The sequence below is a fragment of the Molossus molossus genome, unplaced genomic scaffold (assembly GCF_014108415.1).
Source record: "Molossus molossus isolate mMolMol1 unplaced genomic scaffold, mMolMol1.p scaffold_m16_p_9, whole genome shotgun sequence".
NCBI lineage: Eukaryota > Metazoa > Chordata > Mammalia > Chiroptera > Molossidae > Molossus > Molossus molossus.
In genome coordinates this window covers 103582650-103607723 of record NW_023425403.1, presented here as the reverse complement: position 1 = coordinate 103607723, position 25074 = coordinate 103582650, and the positions used below count along the sequence as shown (strand labels likewise).

Genomic DNA, 25074 nt, shown 5'->3' with positions numbered 1-25074 from the left:
GAGAAATGTCTGTAAAAAAATAGATAAATAATAAAAATAGTACATGCACGTAATATTTTTATAAAATAGTATGACACGATTCATGGGAATAAATTTTATGACTCAGAAAAAAATTTGTATCAACTTATGGTTTTCCATGTATATACAGACACAAATGCCCACTTTCTTATTAACCATATGACCCAACAATCCTATACCTAGGTATCTGCCCAACAAAAATGAAAACTGTGTGCACACAGAAACCTGTACATAGAAGTGGATAGGGGCTTGTACATTCATCCAGTGGAATACCACTCATCAGTGAAAAGAAACAAAACAGCATGGATGAATGTCAAATGTATTATTCTGGTGCAATAAGCCAGGTTGAAAAGGCTCCATACTGTAAGATTTCATCTGTATAATATTCTGAAAAAGGAAAAACTACAGGGACAGAAAGCAGTGGTTGCCAAGGAATGGGAGTGTGGGGGTGGTGTGACTAGAGCGGGGCACTTTTTATGATCTCTGGAACCGTTCTGTATCTTGATTGGGTTGAGGTCCATGGCTGTGTAAATTTGTGAAAACTCAGAGAAAGGCTTACTTAAAAGGGTAGATACTATTGTCTGTAAATTATACCTCAACATACCTGACTTAAAAAAAAATCCTAAACAATTAGGCATATGCTTCTGTTTTCAAGCATTGTATAAGAGATCTGTTGTTTGCAGAGGTTTGTAATTTATTTTATTAAAATCATAGGCTATTACAGGTGAAAAGAGACTGTAAGACATCTCATGTCACCCTGGTCGGTTTGGCGTAGTGGTCAGAGCACTGGCCCGTGGACAGAGTCACAGGGTTTGATTCTCGGTCAAGGGCATGTACCTGGGTTGTAGGTTCGATCCCCAGTAGGGGTATGCAGGAGACAGCCGATCAATGTTCCTCTCTCACATTGATGTTTCTCTCTCTCTCCCTTCCTCTCTAACAAAGAAAAATCAATAGAAACATTTTTTAAAAACCCACAAAACTTCACTTTACCTCTAGGATATAAAATTCCTGACAGAATTGTATGCTAAAAATTGTCTTATCCTGTTTTGTATGGCTCAGCCTATCAATTACCAAGGCTGTGGCTGGACCAGCCATGGTGGTTCTTATGACTGCAAGATGCTCTTCAGCAATAACCATCAGGAAATTTTGTTACTTAGACCTAGAAATTCCACAGAACATCTGGGGCCACACAGCAAGGTTGAGAGCTCACAGGAGCCTGGGGCTCTGCTTTTATTGGGATGGAGGCTAGGGGCCTAGGGTTTTACCTGACCCACCCTTTATTGGTTAATTTAAAACAAAGGAGCAGGAATTTAAGTACAGGAAGAGAAAGCAAACAAGTGGAGCAAATGGTCACTTAATGAAATTAACCAAGAGCTGGAAAACAAAAGACACTCCGTGGGGAAGGCGGCCTGGCTCCTTGTGGCTTAGTGTTTACCGGAAATGGCTGTCTTTGAGGCGGATGCCTGGGCAGTCAAAGCTGAAGTCAGCCACATGCATCACAACAACAAAAAGCAACAATTGTCAGGGTTTACACTACTTAGCCACATGTGATGAATCTTGAAAGGTTAAAGTCAGTGGCTTAAGGCATGCAGGCATGCTAAATAGCAACCTCAGACAATGAATAAAGAAACATTGGCTTTATTTAAAGAAAGGGGGTGGGGGTGGGGATCCAAAGGAAGGGCTACACATCACTGAGCCATGAGGAATTGGGTGGATGACGGCAGCCCTTGGGAGCTGGAGTTTTGTCCTTACATGCACCCACTGGCGGGAAGCTTTTGTCAGTCAGTGGGTTTTGGGGTCTTGGTTGGTGGGTTTGGTCGGGGGGCTGGGTCTACTGGAATATGGGTGCTTCTTTGCAGTTTTGGTTCCTTAGATGGTTTTATTCCTGGTGTCTGGCATCTCTTGTCAGGGCCAGTTCTCCTGTGGCTGGAAGTTTGGTCTTTGTTCTCCTGCAGTGAGAAGGCTAGCAAAATGGTCCTTAGGAATTATATTGCTGTGTAAGTCCTAACAAATCTTATAATATTTCTAATGTTGGTTTAACTTTGTAAACCATGCTTTACGAATGCGTAATTGGATCCTGTGAGAGGCTATTTATCAACATTGGAGACTTCGATCCTTCTCTTCAAACCACCTGCACACTGAATCACACTGTCAGAGACCGCAGAGGGCGCCCCCTGCCTGTGGGGGCTCGGCCCAAGCCCAGCGCACCAGGGGCTTCTACCAAGCACAGCGTGAAAACCACTGCTCCCAAACCCAGCTCTGGGAAGAGCCCTAACAGTGGTTCTCAGATAGACAACCACGCAGAGGATGTAATTACACGTTGATTCGGTTCTTGACGATGGGCTTGTCAACCAGAGACGTCCATGGCGCCAGTTCAGAGTAACATATCTGTCCTGGAAACCACTTGTCACTGCATGAAAGTCTCTGAATATCTTTGCTCATTCTCTCAATGCTTCTGCTCTGCCGTGTTTTTGTGTGTTTTTTTTTAATCCAAGTCTATCCTGGGGAAATAGAGGGAAAATCAAGATTCCATATGCTGAATTTAGGTGCTTTGGAGACATTCAAAAGGAGAGGACAGATTGGCAACCACATCTGTGTGGAGCTCAGAAGAGAGATCCTAAACTGCAAATCAAAAGGGTGTGTCTTCAACACTGAGGTGGTGTGGCCAGAGAGGGGGTGCGGGAAGGGCCCCGGACTCAGCGTGGGGAAGCCAGCTATGAGGCCTGGGCAGAGGACGGTGAATGTGTAATAGGAGGGGAAACGTGTCCCCTCCAGCGGGAGAAAAGCCAGAGAGCATGGAATCATGGAAAGCACATGAGGACAGCATTCCAGAAGAACGAGATCGGCATTGAGTGCTGCTGAAAATGCAGAGGAAATGAAATTTCGAAATGTCCACAAGGTGTAATGGCATGATGGCGGGATGTGATCTCCAGAATCAAGTCCTCTGTCCTTTCTGATCATTCTTCGAGCCTGGAAACGCTCGGGAGCAGACACGGTGACTGGAGCCCCACATCCTCCTTCACTGCTTTCCCGTGAAGAATGCTCCGTAGGTGCCGGCTGTCTGGTGACCCGCCTGGTGCCCCTGAGGTGTCCTCCAAAAAGCAGTTAGGGTACTTGCGGGTGGTTGTGAGAACACTGTTCTGCATCCTGGTTGTGTTGGTGGATACACCTGTTCACACTCATAAAACTGTACACCTCTAAAGAGTCCATTTTATTGCATCATAATTAAAAAATTTTTTAATAGCAGTGGTATAATTCTTTGTCTTAACGTGGTGGTAAGCTCTTGGGTGTTTATTGTAAAGAGATCATTTGAATCTTATATGTAGTTCCTAAATAGGGCTCTGTATTTACACAAGACTTAAGAAAATAGTATATATTGAATAAAAAGAACTAAAGCTTAAATAAAGAATTTAAAAGAAATAAAGAAAAATGCTGATAGGAAATTGATGAAAATGCATATGTAATTCAAGCTGACAATGAAAGAAAGGAAAAAGAAAATTGTAACAAAATCTTTCTGTCTCATCTTTTTGACAGACAGGAATGGGTCACTTGGGTGTTACAGCAGATGGGCTTCGCCTGGAAGGGGAATCAGAATTTTTATTCCCGTTGTATGCCAAAGAAATATGCTCCAGAACGGTAAGACAGTGATGAAATGTTTCAACCATTTGTGTTTGGTGAAAAACAAATAATGGTTAAGCACAGAAATTTCCAGGGAGAGTTCTTAAAATGTACACATGTACACACATTCATGACACACTCTTCGTAAAAGGCTTGGCTCTGAGGCTGGGGAACTTATTTCTGACATTACTTTCTAAAAAGCCTCTATTTTCATGCACTTCAAAGCTGAACTTGGCCTCAGTAATTTAGACCATAATAAAGTTTGGTACTTAATGCCTTAATCAAAAACAATCTAAACTTCTTTCCATTAGTGCATGTAATTTAATACTTCTTTCAAGGCTTTTAGGATTTATCTGAAAAGCTTAGCAAGAAAGTAGTGTCATAGTGGTATGTTCTGTAGTAATTATACTGATTGTGATCTTGTAGGAGTCTCCATTAAGAAATTAAATGTCACTGTTATTAAATAATTGTGTGACTTTAAAAGTAAAGCTACCTCAGTATTATATTCATTTAACTCCATGAAATTTATAACAAATAGAGCCAAGCACAAAACATAGTCAAACAGTTTTTGTAATATGTTCTATTTGTTCCTTATGTGATACTGTGGACTTTGAAGTGGAGCTAAACATTTTGCTAGATTACTGATTAGGTGGAATTAGCTAAATAAAATGTTAAAACTGCATCCAACTATAACTTACCAGTTGCTATTCTGGAGCAATTAAAAAGGAAACGAAAGGCTGACCCCTGAGAAAGACGTGGTCTTGTAAGAGAGAGAGTACTCCCCAGCTAGACATCAGAGTGACCACCAAACTCTGCCACCAACTGCAAACGATGCAGCATAAAACTTACCCAGAAATACTGACCACAAAGGAGAGCACAGAGCGTGAGCAGTGATGAGACGTTACAGGAACCATCTCTGCACAGCAAGAACAGACAAATGACCTGCAGTGTCTCAGGCTGCTGCCCCACGAGCCCGATTCTGAGTGTACCCAGATAATCACTTGCGTCAGTCATGATGGCCTTTCCATGTAGAGCAGCCCTGTCGTATGGGGACATGGGGGATCCACACAAGCTTTTATAAAACGGAAAATAGATGTGAACAAAAAATTTAAATATTAGAATTTAGCGTTGTCTCCCTCAGCGCTATGTTAGATAAGATTGGTAGAATAGCCTGGTGACTAAAATCAGATAATTAGATTATAGTAAATTTAATATTCTGGAATCAATAATATTTTTAGTTATATCTTATGAGACTCTTTCATCTACAGTATACTTTAAAGAATCATGAAGCAAAATTATGTAAATTATTTTAGATAATCACATATTAAAGTCTCACAATGATGCATTAATGTGATATGCGAATCAATACACAAAATTACACAAACATTTGGAATAATATTATGTGATAAAAGAGCTGTAAAGTATTTTGTATCTAATATGACTTTTAATAATAGGATTAACTGAACAAAATTATGTCTTGTACATTTCATGTGCACTGTATTGGTTATATTTCCTTTTCAAAAATGATTCTAGAAATTAATTTTTCATATACTTGCAGAAGTTACTTTATGAATTTGCAAGGTATTTTTCTGTATTGCTGGGCTGAGAAAACTTTTTTATTATTTATAATTAAATATTTAATTATAAATATAATTCAACATGGTACTCTAGCCTCTATCAGTGTGAAAAGGGGACCTCTCGAAATTAATGCATGAGATCTTGTCAAGACTGAGCTTGGACTTTATAATTTAAACCCATCCACCCTGCCTGTTAACCCAAACACATAGCAATTATATATGATAAAACAAAAGGATGTATTTAAAAATTAATCAAAGAATTTATATGCCTATATGCATAGCCCATGGACACAGATGATAGAATGGTGAGGGCCTGGAGTGGGGTGGGAGCCAGGTGGAGAAGGGGAGAAGGAAAATGTGGGTCATCTGTATACTCTCAACAATGAAATTAATTTAAAAATATATATACACATACATATATATACATATATCATATATATATATATCATAGTCAAACATGAAATGAAACAGAAACACACAGAGGTAAAGCTTTGTTTGAAATTATTGTCTTTGAAGTTCACAACCCTGAAAAGAGGCAGGGATGGCTTACAGTCAAAATCCACAGAGGAACAGAGACCAAAATGGCATCAACATGATTGGGACCTCAGATAAACCCACTGCATGAGACAGCACTGAAAGGCAGAAAATAGTTGCAACTATTGCCTAAGCTTGAATAAAGCTGCGTGTCTGTGGGGAGGGGCCCACAAAGCGGTCAGAGCAGGACCTGAGTACCGCTGAGGACAGCAGCCCTGAGCCACCATATACAGCGGAGAGACCTGCGGTCTGAATGGAAACAGCGCTAAAGCCTTGGGGAGGGCGCAGGTGGCCAGAGTGGGGAGGAGGGCATCAAAGAGGGAAAAAGGAGGGACATCAGTACTAAAAAAAAATTAAGCATTAAATAATAATAATAATAATAAACAAATAAAGCCGTTAGGCAGGCTGGGTAAGTGCAAAACTTAAAACACATCTGCACGGGAGCTTGAGACAAAAACTTCAAACCACACAAGGTAAAGCTATCAAATAAAACACTGCAAAAAAGAGAATTCACTTCCAACTAAGTAAAAATAATCAACCTGAAAATGATTAGAAAAGCACAATTAAGATTCTCAAGGAGATAAATCTGTTTTTGAGTAGCTTTCATTAAAAGAACAATTACAAAGTCAAAACAGGTAATATATGGCAGAAACAACAGAGAATAAATTTACCCTCTCTCATAAAACAGCTAAAACCTTGAGAAAATAAAACAATGATTGTTGCTATGGGCTGAATGTCAATATGTTGAAATCCTAACACACATTGAGTCTCTACAGAAGTACTTACAGTGCAGGTGTGTGAGGAAGCCGCCGCAGGCTGAGGAAGTAACCACTCAAGGAGAACAGGAGAGAGTTCCCACAGGTTTGGTAATAGCTTGTATTTACACCAGCCAGAATGGGAAAACTTCGTAAGTCATGGTAGAGTACTCAAAAGGTGTTGGTTCAGGAGCGGCACAAGATCAGCAGTAGAATAAATTCTGGTCTGGTACCATATAACAAAGGTTAACAAGAAGTCTTGAAAGAGTCATACTTTTTCCAAGTGACTTAGTGTGTCCTAGAATGAAGCTTAAGAAAACTATATTCCATCTGGGCACAAAGGTCAAGAAAAGCATAAACATGTTAAGGAGAGATATGAAAACACAGAAGAAAAAAACACACACAAATTAATATTCTAGAGATGAAAAGTATAATGCCTGGAATTTTTTTAAGTCAATTGATGGAATTAACATATGAACAATAGACTGAACACGAAAGAAGAAAAGATTACTGAATTTTAAAATACAGCAATAGATAGATACTAACCAAAATGAAACAAAGAGAAATAAGACAAAAAAAATTACCCGAGTATCAGTGAACTGAGGGACAATGTGAAGGGGTCATATATGTTTGTAATTAGAATCCTTGAAGGAGAATAGAGGGAAGAAAGGACAAATATTATTTGGAAAAAAAAAAAAGTATGATATTTTTCTCCAAGTGTAATGAAAACTTTAAACCCACAGATCAAACAAGCTTAATGAACCCCAAACAAAAGAAACAAGAATTATATCAAGACACATCATAATTAAATTGCTTAAAACTAAAGATAAAGAGGAAATCTTTAAAGCAGCCAGAGGAAAATGACAACTGCATATTTAAAAAAATAATAAAAAGAGGAAAGGAAGACAGCAGACTTCTAGTCAAGAACAATTCAAACCAGAAGACAGTGAGAGACCAAAATATCTTTAAAAAACAAAGCCAAAATAAAATAATTTTTAATATTTTCTAAAGCTGAAAAAAGTTTTTAGCAGACTGGAGCTACAAGAAATATTAAGGGAATTACTTCACAGGGAATATGATATCAGATGGAAATATGAATCCTCACAAAGGAATAAAAAATACCAGAAATAGTAAATACATGGGTAAACAAAAATAATACTTTTTATTATTTTAAACATTTCAGAAGATACTTGATCACTAAAGCAGAAATAAAAACAATGTATTTTAGGGTTTATAATAGAAGTAAAATTTATAGCCACAGTAAAACAAAGACCATGAGAGAAAACATGGAAGTACTGTTATGGTGTTCTTAAATCATACATGAATTCTCATAAAATTATTTGAAGACAGACCATGCTAAGTGAAAGATATATAGTATAAATCCTAAAGTAAACACAAATTATAGCCAATATGTCAACACAGAAGAGTAAGTAAAACCACAAATTATATTCAATCCAAAAGGAAGCCAGCAAAGGACACAAAGAGCAAATGGAATAAATATAAAACAAATGCACATTAGTAGATTTAAACCAAGCGATATCAATAATCACATCAAATATAAATGGTATAAATACTCAGATTGAAAGCCAGAGAGTATTAGATTAAATAAAAAAGCGAGATCAACTATATGCCACCTACAAAACCCACCTTAACTATAAAGACACAAATAACTTAAGAGTAACATAGTTTTTGAAAGATATGCTATACTGCCCTGACTGAGTGGCTCTGTTGTTTGGAGCACCATCCCACACCCCAGAAAAACAAAAACAAAAGAACTTTGCAGGTTCAATTCCTAGTCAGGGCACATACCTAGGTTGCAATTTCAATCCCTGCTGGGAGTGCACACAGGAGGCAACTGATGGCTGTTTCTCTCTCACATCAGTCTCTTTCTCTTTCTCTCTCTCTCTAAAATCAATAAACACATCCTCGGGTCAGGATAAAAAAAAAAAAAAAAAAGATATGCTATTCTAAAACTAACAAAAAGAGAGTTGGAGTGAATATCTCAGACATTTCTCCTAGCAATATTTTTTCAGCTATATCTCCTCAAGGCAAGGGAAACAAGAAAAAAATGAGCTACATTAAATGAAAAAATTTTTGCACAGCATAGAAAACCATCAACAAAACAAAAAGATAACCTACTGATCAGAACATATTTTCCAATGATACATGTGATAAGGGGTAAATTTCCAAAATTTGTAAAGAACTCAGACAACTTAATACCAGAAAAGCAAACAACCCAATTAAACAGTGGGCAGAAAACCTGAATAGATACTTCTCCAAAGAGGACATACAGATGTCCAATAGACATATGAAAATACGCTCAACATCACTAATCATTAAAGAAATGCAAATAAAAACTACAATGAGATATCACCTCACACCTGTCAGAATGGCTACCATCAATAAATCAACAAGCGAGTCATTGGCAAAGATGTGGAGAAAAGGGAACCCTTGTGCACTGCTGGTGGGAATGCAGATTGGTACAACCACTATGGAAAACAGTGTGGAGGCTCCTAAAAAATAAAAAATGGAACTGCTTTATGACACAGCGATACCACTTTTGGAAATATATCCAAAGCAACCTGAAACACTAATTTGAAAGAATATATGCACCACTATGTTCATTACAACTTTATTTACAATAGCCAATATATGGAAGCAACCCAAATGCCCATCAATAGATGAGTGATAAAAAAGCTGTAGTACATACACTCCAGGGTTGGGGAATGTCTGTTCCATGGGCCACATAGGCCCACGAAATCAATCCCAGCTAACATCAAACACCTCACCAAAGAGAAGTAGTTCCAGCCATCCCATTAGGGGTGTTAATTGTTTGACCAAATATAGTAGGCTAATTTTTAAAGTATCTTTTTTCTTTATTGATTTTCAGAGAGAGGAAGGAAGACAGAGAAAACATTGATGAGAGACAACATCAACTGGCCTCCTCCTGCATGCCCACCACTGGGGATTGGGCCCATAACCTGGGCATGTGCCCTGACCTGGAATTGAACCAGTGACCTCTTGGTGCATGGGTTGACGCTCAACCACTAAGCCACACTGGCTGGGCTAGGCTAATTTTTAAGTTGATAATTTTGTATGGCCCAAAATTATGTTATAAGTATTCAAATGGCCCTTGGCAGAAGAAAGGTTCCCCACCCCTGAACGTTAATGCTACTTGACCATACCACAGCATGGATGGACCTAAAGGGTATATGCTCAGTGAAATAAGTAACTCAGAGAAAGATAAATACCAAAAGATTTCACATATGTGTGGAATCTTAAGAAAAATATAAACAAACAGCCCTGGTCAGTGGCTTAGTTAGTTCGAGCATCATCCTATACACCAAAAGATTGCAGGCTTGATTCCCAGTTAGGGCACATACCGAGGTTGCAGGTTTGATCCCTGGTGAGAGCGTGTTCAGGAGGCAACTGATCACTGTTTCCCTCTCACATCAATGTTTCTCTCCCCCCATTTCTCTCTCTCTCTCAATCTCCCTTCCTCTCTCTAAAATATAAACATCCTCAGATGAAGATTAAAAAATAAAGAAATTAATTAATTAATTAAAATAAAATAAACAAATGAACAAAATAGATACTAAATCATAACTACAGAGAACACGCAGACAGTTGTCAGAGTAGAGGAGGTTGGGGGGCTGGGTGAAAAGGTGAACGGATTAGGAAGCGCAAATTGGTAGTTACAGAATAGTCACAGGGATGTAGATTACAGCACAGAGAATATAATCAATAATATCATGAAAACCATGCATGGGGCCAGGTGGCTATGTAAAGCATTGGGAGAACCACTCTGTAAAGTATAATTTTCTAACCAAATTGCTGTATGTCTGAAACTGATATAGAATAATATTGAATATAAACTATAATTTTTTAAAGAAAGAAAGTTGGAGTGGCTATACAATTGACCTTTGAACAATGCAGGGGTTAGGGATATTGACACCCCCCAACAATAAAAATCCACATATAACATTTGACTCCTGCAAAACTTAACTACTAATAGCCTACTGTTGTCCAGAAGCCTTACTGATAACATAAACTGTTGATTAATACATATTTTGTATATTACATGTATTATATACTGTGTTCTTACATTAATGATAGAGGAAAGAAAAAGTTTTTAAGAAAATAATAAAGGACCAGCTGGTGTGGCTCAGTGGTCGAGTGTCAACCCATGCACCAAGGGGTTGTTGGTTCAATTCCCGGTCAGGGCATATGCTCAGGTTGTGGGCCAAATGCGCAGGGCAGGGGCATGCAGGAGGTGGCCAATCCATGTTCTCTCTCGTCACTGTTTCTTTCTTTCTTTCTTTCTTTCTTTTTTTTCACCCTACTTCCACGTCTCTGGGTCTAACCAGTTCCTCAGATGGTTATGTTCATTATATTCCACAAATAAGTGAGATCATGTGGTATTTGTCTTTCTCTACTTGGCTTGTTTTGTTTAGGATAATACTCTCCAGGTCCCTCCATGTCGTCTCAAAGGATAAGAGATCTTTCTTTCTTACAGCCGCATAGTACTCCATTGTGTGTCTGTACCACTGCTTTTTTATCCATTTGTCTACTGATGGACACTTGGGATGTTTCCAGATCTTACCTATTGTAAATAGTGCTGCTACGAACATGGGGGTACATATATTCTATCTGATGGTGTTTCAGGTTTCTTAGGGTATATTCCTAGAAGTGGATCACTGGGTGAAATGACAATTCAATTTTAAATTTTTTGAGGTAACACCATATTGTTTTCCATAGTAGCTGCACCAGTCTGCATTCCCACTAGCAGTGCACTAGAGTCCCCTTTTCTCCACACCCTCGCCAACACTTGTTTGATGATTTGTTGATGGCGGCCATTCTGACAGGTGTGAGGTGATACCTCATTGTTTTAATTTGCATCTCTCTGATGATTAGTGATGTTGAGCATTTCTTCATATGTCTCTTAGCCATTTGTGTATCCCTTTTGGAGAGGTGTCTATTCAGCTCCTCTGCCCATTTTTTAATTGGGTTCTTTGTCTTCCTTTTGTTGAATTGTATGAGTACACTATATATATTGGAAATTAACCCCTTATCTGATACATCATTGGCAATGATGTTCTCCCATACAGTGGGTTGCCTTTCCATTTTGACAATTGCTTCTTTTGCTGTGCAGAAGCTTTTGAGTTTGATGTAGTCCCATGTGTTCCTTTTTTCCTTTGTTTCTGTTGCCTTAGGTGATGTATCAGTGAAAATTCTGCTGCGTATGATGTCTAAAATTTTGTTGCCTACATTTTCGTCTAGAATTTTTATGGATTCATGGGACACATTAAAGTCTTTTATCCATTTTGAGTTTATTTTTGTGTATGGTGTAAGTTGATGGTCTAGTTTCATTTTTTTGCATGTAGCTGTCCAATTTTCCCAACACCATTTATTAAAGAGGTTGTCCTACTCCACTGTATGCTCTTGCCACCTTTGTCAAATATTAATTGAGCATATTGCCTTGGGTCCGTTTATTGGTTCTCTATTCTGTTCTACTGGTCTATATGCCTGTTCTTGTGCCAGTACCAGGCTGTTTTGATTACAGTGGCTTTGTAGTATAACCTGAAATCTAGTATTGTGATCCCACATACTTTGTTCTTCTTTTTCAAAATTGCTGTGGCTATTTGGGGTCTTTTTGGTTCCATGCAAACTTTTGAAGTATTTGTTCTAGTTCTGTGAAATATGTCATTGGTATTTTGATGGGAATTGCATTGAATTTATAGATTGCTTTGGGTAATATGGACATATTAATGATGCTAATTCTTCCAATCCATGAACAAGGTATGTGTTTCCACTTTTTTATATCTTCCTCTATTTCTTTTTTCAATGACCTGTAGTTTTCTGCAAATAGGTCCGTTACTTCTTTGGTTAAGTTTATCCCTAGGTATCATAATTTTTTTGCCACGATGGTAAATGGGATTGTTTTTCCAGTTTCTTTTTCTGTGAGTTCATCATTGGTGTACAAGAATGCCATCGATTTCTTGACGTTAATTTTGTATCCTGCTACTTTGCCAAATTCATTTATTAAGTCTAGTAGATTTTTGATGGAGTCTTTAGAGTTTTCTATGTATAATATCATGTCATCTGCAAATAATGACAGTTTCACTTCCTCCTTTCCAATTTGGATCCCTTTTATTTTTTCTTCATGTCTGATTGCTGTGGCTAAGACTTCCAGTACAATGTTAAATAAGAGTGGCGAAAGTGGACATCCCTGTCTTGTTCCTGTTCTTAAGGGAAATGTTTTTAGTTTCTGCCCATTGAGTATGATGTTGGCTGTAGGTCTTTCAAATACGGCCTTTATTATGTCGAGATATGATCCCTCTATTCCCACATTGCTGAGTGTTTTTGTCAGAAATGGATGGTGGATTTTGTCAAATGCTTTTTCAGCATATATTGATATGATCATGTGGTTTCTATTCTTCATTTTGTTTATGTGGTGTATCACAATTATTGATTTGCGAATATTGTACCAGCCTTGCATCTCTGGAATGAATCCCACTTGGTCATGGTAAATAATTTTTTTGATGTATTGCTGGATATGATTTGCTAGTATTCTGTTCAGAACTTTGGCATTGACCTTCTATTTTGAATGATAGCCTTGCTGGATGATGTAGTCTTGGATTCAGATCATTGTTTTTCATGACCTTGATTACTTCATGCCACTCCCTTCTGACCTGTAGCGTTTCTGTTGAGGAGTCAGCTGAGAGCCTTATGGAGGTTCCTTTGTAGGTAACCTGTTGCTTATCTCCTGCTGCCTTTAGGATTCTCTCTTTGTCTTTAATTTTTGCATTTTAATTACTATGTGTCTTGGTGTGGGCCTGTTTGGGTTCTTATTGCTTTTGGCTCTCTGTGCTTTTTTTTTTCCTTATCCTCCCCCGAGGACATTTTTCCATTTTTTGTTTATACTGAGTGGGAGGAAGAGAGAAAGATCTACATGAAAGGGACACATCGAGTGGCCACCACCTACATGACCCAACCAGGGCCGGGGACACAGCGAAACTGAGATACATGCCTTTAGCAGGAACTGAACCCAGGTCTCTCTGGACCACAGGCCAATGCTCTAAATGCTGAGCCAAACCAGCCAGGGCTCTCTGTGCTTCTTGAACTTAAATGCCTCTTCCTTCACCAAGTTAAGAAAGTTTTCTGTCACTATTTTTTCAAATATATTCTCTAACCCTTACCCATTTTCTTCCTCTTTGGGGACTTCTATGTTGAGAATATTATTACATTTCCAGTTGTCCCACAGTTCTTTAAGCTGTCGTCTTGTTTTTTAATTTGGTTTTCTGATTGGTTGATTTTTTTCTACCCTGTCTTCTAATTCACTCTTCTGGTCCTCAGCTTCCTTTACTCTGCTGTTTAGTCCTTCCAATATGTTCTTTATTTCTGTTATGTCATTTTTCATTTCCACTTGGTTGGTTTTTAATGCTTCTATAACTTCACTCATGGTGCTCATGTCCTTATTCATGCTGTTGAGCTTCCTCACAATTATGGCTCTGATCTCTACCTCTGATAATTTCCTTAACTGCATTTCATTGATCTCGTCTTCAGTAGAGGTCTCTTGTTCTTTAATTGGGGATTTTCTTCTTTGTTTCACCATTTTGGCTATCTCAGTAGGTTTTGGAGCCTGCCAAATTTTTCCTGTGGGTGTTTGTGTTCTGCTGTTTGTGACTCCCTCTGTTGGGTTTAGATGCGCATGGGAGGGCCCATGATAAACACCACTGTCAAGTCTTGCTTTCCTGGGTATATTTGCAAACCCAGGAACGGTTCAGTTATCCACTAGCTTTTTGCTTGGAAGCTATTAGCTTTGGTTACTTGAAGAGTCTTCAGTTCTCTGTTGCATGAAAAAACTTCCTGAGGTGTTCAGCATAAGAGGATTTCCTGAGAGTGGCTCATCGATGTTTCTCTCTCTCTCTCTCTTTCTCCCTTCCTCTCTCTCTAAAATCAATAAAGAAAACATTTTTAAAAATTAAGAATTCTTTTTAAGAAAAAAAAGAAAAGAAAATTATAAAGTAGAGAAAACACATTTGCAGTATTTATTTTTTAAAAGCACATATAAGTGGACCCACATAGTTCACACCCATGTTGTTTAAGGATCGACTGTATTAATAATAGACAAAGTAGATTTCAGAGCAAGAGATAAAGGTCTCAGAGATACAGAGAGTCATTTCAAATGACGCAGGAGTAAATTCATCAACATATATGTAGCTAAAAATTTATATACCTAATATTTGAGGTTTAAAATATATCAACAAAAGCTGATAGAACTGCAAGAAAACAATAGCATTATTCACATTTATATTCAGAGATTTCAACATCCCTCTCTCAATAACTGATATAAGAAACCCACAGAAAATCAATAAGGATATAAAAGATTTGAACAAACTATCAACCTATTTGATACAATTAACATTTATAAAGCATGCCCACCGACATCCAAATATAAGTTATTTTCAAATGTACAATGGATATTTATTTAGATCATATTTTGACTATAAAACAAATCTCAATAAATTTAGAATTATTCAAATCATACAATATGTTATCTAACCACAATTAATTTAATAAAAAAGCCAGTAACACAAAAATATCTGAATATCTTCCAAATATTTGGTAATTAAATAAAACATTTATATGTAATCCATGGGTCAGAGAAGAAATCAAAGAGTATTTTGAACTAATTTAAAATTTTTTTTTTCTTTTTTTTTTTTATGAATTTTTTATTTATTTTTTTGTTACAGATATTTTACCTTTTTACCCCATTGGCACCCCCCACCCCACCTCCTCCCCATCCCCGGCTTAGTTGTCCATGTCCATTGGTCATGCATACATGCATATAAGTTCTGTGGTTCATCTCTTCCCACCACCCCACCCCCTCTTCTGAGGGATGTCAGTCTGTGCCCTACTTCCATGTTTCTGGGTCTACTGTATTCCTCAGACTGTTATGTTCATTATATTCCGTATATAAGGGAGATCATGTGGTATTTGTCTTTTTCTGCTTGGCTTCTTTCACTTAGGATAATACTTTCCAGGTCCCTCCATGTCGTCTCAAAGGATAAGAGATCTTTCTTTCTTACAGCTGCATAGTACTCCATTGTGTATATGTACCACAACTTTTTATCCATTCGTCTACTGATGGACACTTGGGCTGTTTCCAGATCTTAGCTATTGTAAATAGTGCTGCTATGAACATGGGGGTACATATATTCTTCCTGATTGGTGTTTCAGGCTTCTTAGGGTATATTCCCAGCAGTGGGATCACTGGGTCAAATGGAAGTTCAATTTTTAATTTTTTGAGGTAGCACCATATTGTTTTCCATAGCGGCAGCACCAGTCTGCATTCCCACCAGCAATGTATTAGAGTCCCCTTTTCTCCACACCCTCGCCAACACTTGTTGTTGGATGATTTGTTGATGGCGGCCATTCTGACAGGTGTGAGGTGATACCTCATTGTTGTTTTAATTTGCATCTCTCTGATGATTAGTGATGTTGAGCATTTCTTCATATGTCTCTTGGCCATTTGTATGTCCTGTTTGGAGAGGTGTCTATTTAGTTCCTCTGCCCATTTTTTAATTGGGTTCTTTGTCTTCCTTTTGTGGAGTTGTATGAGCACTCTATATATATTGAAAACTAACCCCTTATCTGATACATCATTGGCAATGATGTTCTCCCATACAGTGGGTTGCCTTTCCATTTTGACAATTGCTTCTTTTGCTGTGCAGAAGCTTTTGAGTTTGATGTAGTCCCATGTGTTCATTTTCTCCTTTATTTCTGTTGCCTTAGGTGATGTATCAGTGAAAATTCTGCTCCGTATGATGTCCGAAATTTTGTTGCCTACATTTTCTTCTAGAATTTTTATAGATTCACGGGTCACATTTAAGTCTTTTATCCATTTTGAGTTTATTTTTGTGTATGGTGTAAGTTGATGGTCTAGTTTCATTTTTTTTGCATGTAGCTGTCCAATTTTCCCAACACCATTTATTAAAGAGGCTGTCTTCACTCCACTGTATGCTCTTGCCACCTTTGTCAAATATTAATTGAGCGTATTGCCTTGGGTCCATTTCTGGGTTTTCAGTTCTGTTCCACTGGTCTATATGCCTGTTCTTGGGCCAGTACCAGGCTGTTTTGGTTACAGTCGCTTTGTAGTATAATCTGATATCTGGTATTGTGATCCCACCTACTTTGTTCTTCTTTGTCAAGATAGCTGTGGCTATTCGGGGTCTTTTTTGGTTCCATATGAACTTTTGAAGTATTTATTCTAGTTCTATGAAGTATGTCGTTGGTATTTTGATGGGGATTGCATTGAATCTATAGATTGCTTTGGGTAGTATGGACATTTTAATGATGTTAATTCTTCCAATCCATGAACAGGATATGTGCTTCCACTTTTTGATATCTCCCTCTATTGCTTTTTTCAATGACCTGTAGTTTTCTGCAAATAGGTCCTTTACTTCTTTGGTTAAGTTTATTCCTAGGTATCGTAATTTTTTTGGCGCAATGGTAAATGGGATTGTTTTTTCAGTTTCTCTTTCTGTGAGTTCATCATTGCTGTACAAGAATGCCGTCGATTTCTTGACGTTAATTTTGTATCCTGCTACTTTGCCAAATTCATTTATCAAGTCTAGTAGATTTTTGATGGAGTCTTTAGGGTTTTCTATGTATAATATCATGTCATCTGCAAATAATGACAGTTTCACTTCCTCCTTTCCAATTTGGATCCCTTTTATTTTTTCTTCATGTCTGATTGCTGTGGCTAAGACTTCCAGTACAATGTTAATTAAGAGTGGAGAAAGTGGATATCCCTGTCTTGTTCCTGCTCTTTTTTTTTATTTTTTATTTTTTTTATTTTGGTTTTTTATCCTCACCCGAGGATATTTTTCCTTTTTTTTTTTTTTTGTTTTTGTACAGATAGAGAGGGAGGGAGAGAGAGAGAGAAACATCGACGTGAAGGGACACATCGAGTAGCTGCCACCCGCACGACCAACCAGGGCCGGGGACAAACTGCAACCGAAGTACGTGCCCTTAGCAGGAACCGAACCCGGGTCTCTCCGGACCGCAGGCCGACGCTCTAACCGCTGAGCCAAACCGGCCAGGGCTTGTTCCTGTTCTTAATGGAAATGTTTTTAGTTTCTGCCCATTGAGTATGATGTTGGCTGTAGGTCTTTCATATATGGCCTTTATTATGTCAAGATATGATCCCTCTATTCCTACATTGCTGAGCGTTTTTTATCAGAAATGGATGCTGGATTTTGTCGAACGCTTTTTCTATTGATAAGATCATATGGTTTTTATTCTTCATTTTGTTTATGTGGTGTATCACGTTTATTGATTTGCGAATATTGTACCAGCCTTGCATCCCTGGAATGAATTCCACTTGGTCATGGTGAATAATTTTTTTGATGTATTTCTGGATCCGGTTTGCTAATATTTTGTTCAGGATTTTGGCGTCTATGTTCATCAGGGATATTGGCCTGTAGTTTTCTTTCTTCGTAGTGTCTTTTTCTGGTTTTGGAATTAGAATTATGCTGGCCTCATAGAATGTGTTTGGAAGTCTTCCTTCTTGAATTTTGTGATATAGTTTGAGGAGAATGGGTATTAGTTCTTTTTTTGAATGTTCGGTAAAACTCCCCCGTGAAGCCATCTGGGCATGGGCTTTTGTTTGCTGGGAGAGTCTTGATTACCTCTTCAATTTCCTTAGTTGTTATTGGTCTGTTCAAGTTTTCTATCTCTTCCAGGAATAGTTTTGGGAGACTGTGTGTTTCTAGAAATGTGTCCATTTCGCTTAGATTGTCGAATTTGTTGCTATATAGTTGTTCATAGTAGTTGTTAATGATCTTTTGTATTTCTGTGGTGTTCGTTGTTACTTCTCCTCTTTCAATTCTGATTTTGTGTATTTGGGTTCTCTCTCTTTGTTTCTTGGTGAGTCTAGCTAAGGGTCCATCAATCTTGTTTATCTTTTTGAAAAACCAGCTCTTTGTTTCATTGATCCTTTGCATTGTTTTTTTGGTCTCTAGGTCATTTATTTCTGCTCTGATCTTTACTATTTCCTTCCTTCTACTTGCTGTGGGGTTTTCTTTTTGTTTGCTTTCTCATTCTTTAATTTGTGAGGTTAGACAGTCGATTAGAAATTTTTCTTGTTTTTTGAGGTAGGCCTGTAGTGCTATGAACTTCCCTCTCAGAACTGCTTTCGCTGCATCCCATAGATTTTGTGTTGTTGTGTGTTCATTTTCATTGGTTTCCAGGAAGTTTTTGATTTCTTCCTTGATCTCCTCGGTGACCCATTCATTGTTTAATAGCATGCTATTTAGCCTCCATGTGTTGAAATGTCTTTGCATGTTCTTGTTGCAATTGATTTCTAGTTTCATGCCAATGTGATCTGAGAAGATGCTTGATATGATTTCAATCTTCTTGAACTTGTAGAGACTTAGTTTGTGTTCTATCATGTGGTCTATCTTTGAGAATGTCCCATGTGCACTTGAGAAGAATGTTTATCCTGTAGTTTTGGGGTGTAATTCTCTGTAGATATCTATTAAATCCATTTGGTCTAGTGCTTCATTTAGAGTCTCTGTTTCCTTGCTAATTTTTTGCCTAGAGGATCTATCCAGTGCTGTCAACGGGGTGTTGAAGTCCCCTGCTATGATTGTGTTGTTGTCGATTTCTCCTTGGAAGTCCTCCAGAAGTTTTTTAATATATTTTGGTGCTCCTATATTGGATGCATATATGTTTATTAAGGTTATATCTTCTTGTTGGATAGATCCTTTTAATATTATATAGTGGCCTTCTTTGTCTCTAGTTATGGTCTTCATTTTGAAATCTATTTGATCAGATATGAGAATTGCTACCCCAGCTTTTTTTTGCTTTCCATTTGCTTGGAAAATTTTTTCCGTCTCTTCACTTTCAACCTATGTGAGTCTTTTGTTGAGAGGTGGGTCTCTTGTAAATAACATATAGATGAGTCATGCTTTCTTATCCAATCAGCTACTCTGTGTCTTTTTATGGGAGCATTCAATCCATTTACGTTTAAGGTGATTATTTATATGTACTTATTTATTGCCATTTTTGTTTAGTGTGGTTCTATTTTTCTTCCTATTTCTTCTGGTAATTACAGCAGTCCTTTTAACATTTGTTGCAGTGCTGGTTTGGTGCTAATGTATTCCCTTAGCGTTTTTTTGTCTGGGAAGCTCTTTATTTGATCTTCTATTTTGAATGATAACCTTGCTGGGTAGAGTAGTCTTGGATTCAGATTCTTGTTTTTCATGACTTTGATTACTTCATGCCATTCTCTTCTGGCCTGTAGTGTTTCTTGTGAGAAGTCAGCTGAGAGCTTTATGGGGTTCCCTTTGTAGGTAACCCGTTGCTTATCTCTTGCTGCTTTTAGGATTCTCTCTTTGTCTTTAATTTGTGGCATTTTAATTACTATGTGTCTTGGTGTGGGCCTGTTTGGGTTCTTCTTACTTGGGACTCTCTGTGCTTCTTGAACTTGAATGCCTTCTTCCTTCACCAAATTAGGGAAGTTTTCTGTCACTATTTTTTTGAATATATTCTTTATCCTTTGCTCATTTTCTTCTTCTTCAGGGACTCCTATGATGCAAATATTATTACGTTTCCAGTTGTCCCACAGTTCTCTTAAGCTGTCTTCCTGTTTTTTAATAGTTTTTCCTTTTGTTTTTCTGATTGGTTGATTTTTTCTACCCTGTCCTCTAATTCACTGATCCGGTCCTCAGCTTCCTCTACTCTGCTTTTTAAACCTTCCAATGTGTTTTTCATTTCTGATATGTCATTTTTTATCTCTTCTTGTTGGTTTTTAATTTCCAATTGGCTTATTTTCAGTGTCTCTACGTTCTTACTCATGCTGTTCAGCTTCCTTAAGATCATGGCTCTGAATTCTAGCTCTGTTAACATGCCTAATTGCTCCACATTGATCTCATCTTCGGTGGAGGTCTCTTGCTCTTTCATTTGGCTTCTGTTTCTGTGTTTCACCATTTTGGCTATCACTGTGGGCTTTGGAGCCTATCAAGTTTTCCCTGTGGGTGTTGGTGTTCTGCTGTTTGTGGCTCCCTCTCCTGTGTTTAGATGAGCGAGGGAGGACCCACGTTGAACACCACTGTCAAGTCTTACTTTCTTGGTTAAAGTTGCCGGCCCAGGAAAGGTACTGTTATCCTCTAGCTTTTTGCCTGGAGGCTGGCAGTCGAGGTTACTTGATGAGTTTTGGGTTGTCAGTTGATTGAAAAGCTCCCTCAGGTGCTTAGCACAAGGGGCTTTCACGAGGGGGGGGCAGACGCTGGTTGTTAGTGAGCCTCAATTAGCACTTCAATGGCCCACAGGGTGGGGTTGGATCTCCGAGGGAGGGGCTGCTGCCTCTCTCAGAGCCCTGGGAAGGAGCAATGTGGCCACCGTCCTGCGTGGCTGCACTCAGCCAAAGCTCTGAGCACCCTCCAGATCCCGAGTGTCCCCACACAGCTCCAGTCCAGTCCGCCCTCCCTCCGCCGGAGCCCAAGGTGAGTGGCTGTGGCTGTTTCAGCCTCTGTCCCGGCTGCGCTGTGGGGCCGCCTGGGAGTGTGACCCGAGGGCGCTGCTCCCAGCTGAGGCCGCTGCCGAGCTGCCGACCGTGCGCTCCCAGCCCCGTCTCGCGCCTTCGCAAGCCTACCGGGATGGAGTCAGCGTCCCTCGTTGTATGGTCCTCCAGGCTGCTTCTCTGTTGCTTTTTCCCGTCGATTTGTCTGTGTTATAGTTGTAATTCCAGTTTGGTCCTGGGAGACGGTCTGTGTAGCTCCGTTCACTCCGCCGCCATTTTTCCTCCTCTAATTTAAATTTTTTTTTTTTTTTTTATCCTCACCCGAGGACATTTTTCCATTTTTTGTTCAGGTAAAGTGGGAGGGAGAGAGAGGAACAGAGAGAGAGAGAAACATTGACATGAAGGGACACATCGAGTGGCTGCCACCCACACGACCGACCAGGGCCGGGGACAAACTGCAACCGAAGCACATGCCCTTAGCGGGAACCGAACCCGGGTCTCTCTGGACCGCAGGCCGACGCTCTAACCGCTGAGCCAAACCGGCCAGGGCTCTAATTTAAAATTTTTTAAATAATATATTAAATTTGGGAGGATGTAGTAAAAGTAGTGCTTAGGGGAAAACTTATGGTACTAAATGCCTATATTAGAAAAAAGAACATCAATGACTTCTGCATACACCTTGAAAAACTAGAAAGCAAAAAACAAATTAAACCAAAGATAAGAGAAGAAATGAAAGAACAAAACTTTAAGAAAGTAGAAAACATAAAAGCAATAGAGAAATCAACGAAATCAAACACTCCTTTCAGATTAGTCAAAACTGATCAACCTCTACCAAGATTAACCACTGAAAAGAGAGGACACAAATGACTGATGTGAAATTGTAGAGGGGCACCACCTAGGGATCCTCCAGACATTCAAAGAAGGGTAAGAGAATATTGTGAATAACTTCATGTCAATAAATATATTTTTTCCACAGACTATTTGGCAAACTTCCTAACATACACATGCTGTTTCAACAACTAACTAAGCCTCTGCCAATCCCATATAGGTTCAAATCTGAAGTACTAGTTCAATTATATTCATCCATGAAGTGGCCAGAGGGGTTATTGAGAACTCTCCAGGCAGCTGGGATCTATATTGGGCCCTACCGACACATCCTTACATGTTGAAGGGTCTTTCTGTGCATCTTTCGTATAGCTCCTTCTCTAAGTCACACCATGTCCTTTGGCTGTTTCATCTGCTTCCTAAGGCTAAATATAGTGGTGAATGAAACATTGTTTTTGTCTAATAAATACAATCCGAATTCAATTCAGATGAATGGAAAAATTAAATATTTACTTTCTACCTTGCTGTCATTTTACAAATGACATAAAATTTGTCAAAAGGATATTACTAGCTAATTATGAAAACTAAAAACTCATTCACAATTTTTAGATCTCAGATTCCTCACCTGGAACATGGAAATGCACAATAAACGTTATAGTTTTAAAAAAATGTATCTGTTCATTGTTTCAAGGCACTTATCAAAAATCTAGATTAAAGCACAAGTACAATTCAATATAAGAGCTTTTTTTAAGTACTAGAGGGAATATTTATATCTCTCATTTTGTTGTTAATATTGTTACAGAGCAATGTCTGCTTTATGGTATAACAGAAAACCTAGCTAGTAGTGGTATAAAGTAGTGAGAACTTGTATTCTCACATAAGTAGAAGCTAGAAGGGGCAGCTAGGACATCAGCTCAGCACTGACCAGTGTTGGAGCCGCCCTCCAGCCTTCCCCAGGTCACTGGACGTCTGCTAGAAGGCATGTGGCCAGGGAAATGGGCCAAGACAATGCACACATTCTTTTCATCAGGAAAGCAAAAGCTTGCTCAGAACCCCCACCCCACTCTCAGCAGATTTTGGTTTATGTCTCATTGAGCACAACTGTGTCACTTGGGGTCCCCTAGCTGCAAGACAAGCTGAGAAAGCAATTAGCTTTTCCTCTCCTGCAGTGAAAGGCAGAGAAAGAAAAGGTTTGAGCATGCCCGTCGGCTCAGACAAGCAGAGTGGTTCCCAGAAGAGCTTATGCTGTCCAGGCACAGGACGGCCTCACCACTCTAACCTGAGCGCTGTCCTCCCTCTCTAGGGGAACAGGAGAAAAGGGCATGGATGTTGCAGCTAAAGGTTGGGGTCTGTCATGACTCTCACTTGCTAGCTGTGACTTTGAGTGAACTGTAATTTAGTCTCTTTGAACTCAATTTCCTCATCTATATATTAGAAGTAATGGTACCTACTTCAAATATGGAGGATAACATAAGAAGACAGATGCTAAAATTGTAGGTAAAATTTTAACTCTTATCATGGTATTTTATGACAATTCAAAAACAAGAATTAAGGTGACATCATTAGATAAACCATGAAAGGCTGGTAAATCCATCTGCTCCCACAAAGCAAGTTGGAGAATTTCTGACCTGCTAGATCAAATTCCCAAGCACTCCTAAAACTTCTTCACTTCTGAAAAAATCACATTTTCCCCACAACTTTGGAAGTTATTTGGTTCCCTTTGAGTGAACCATAAAGTCCCTTGAATCCAATAGCCAGATTTCTGCACCCCTTCTGAAGAGAACTGTCTCCGTAAAACAAAACTCCCCACTAAAGCCACTTCATCGTCCAACAAAAAAACTCAAAGAAATAGGCATCCAAGAAATTTTAAAAGCTCTTTTTGCAGTTGTGAGAAGCCTTTGCATTTTAAATGTAACATGGTATTTGTTATAGAAGAGCTAACCACTCTCTGATTTATCTCCTTAAAATAGATCATGTCCTAAATATAAATAAGAAGAAATGGAATTTCAATTCTTTGGAAAAGAAAAACAGCACACATTGAAACTTGATTGTTTAAAAAAAAGAACTTGATTGTTTTAGATCTCCACCTTGAGAACTGACTTGGCACATTGTAGCCAATATACAGAAGTATAAGATTATTGTAATTTATGAAAAAAGTTAAAATATTTACCCTTAACATAATATAATGCAGGGTTTTAAAATAATGTCATAAAAACAATTATTAGGCTCACAGGATCTGTGACTATGGGGAAACTATTTTATATAAATCTTAAATTTGTATACAAATAGAAAATGTAATCACTTTAAGCAGTATACATTAGGTTGACTTCTTAACTCCCTTTCTAGGACTCGGGTCTGCTCCTGCAGTCTGCTCGGAACGTGACCGTGAATGCCCGCAACTCCGAAGGCGAGGTCACAGGCAGATTGAAAGTGGGTGAGTCAGGCTTCAGCACGATGCTTTGCATGTGTGTGGTCCGTGAACAACGTGCTGAATGGACGTTCATTTTTTCTTCTCAAGAACTCAAAGTTATTTAGGAACAACCAATGTATGAATTTAGAAAAATATCATGCTGTGTTGACCGCAGAGAATAACAGTCTAAAGTATTTTAATTAAAGTTATTTTGATTCCAAGAAACAGAGGAACATACCATAAGAAACATAATGATTATTGCAGGATACAAAAGAATCTCACGGAGACAAAAGGAAAGTAAGCAAAGTAGTTGGCCTCAGGAGAACAGAGACCAGGGCTGAGCCAAAACTGTTCTCTCCCTCTCCCCACTCCTCTGCCCCCGTTTGTCCTTCTCCCCCTCTCTGCCATGTACCCCTCCTTTCCAGTGTATATTTGCCTACCTCTTTCCCTTGGGTACTACGTGTGCACATGTTCCAACTCTATAAAACCTCCAGGACCAGAGACTCTGGTTCTTCATCTGATTGGCTGTAGTTCTCAATACCAACCAACTTAGTCTTCAATTTCATGAATTCTAAATTCACAACAAAGTATCCTAAGAGGCCCACCTAATCTTCAACCAACTGCCCTTGGGTGGGCTATGTACATCTATCCAGTCCGCTAGGACCAGAGAACCAGGTGACATGGGAGCGAGGTCACATGGGATCTTGCACAGTGAGAAAAAGGATTCAGGTGAAAAAATATGGATAAAAGAAATAACAAAAGAGCAAACCAGCTGGTAAAAGAAACGTGCTTATATCCTCTACACTA

General features: G+C 38.7%; 1 protein-coding gene across 1 annotated transcript in view; it reads left to right on the top strand.

Annotated features, from left to right (window-relative positions):
• The window catches only part of SGCG (sarcoglycan gamma), a 108586-nt gene that overhangs the window by 38821 nt on the left and 44691 nt on the right, over positions 1–25074 (top strand). Inside the window, exons 3-4 of the mRNA XM_036250229.1 lie at positions 3553–3654; positions 24204–24291. Of these exons, the coding sequence (XP_036106122.1) occupies positions 3553–3654; positions 24204–24291 (190 nt within the window). The remainder of the gene's footprint in view (positions 1–3552; positions 3655–24203; positions 24292–25074) is intronic.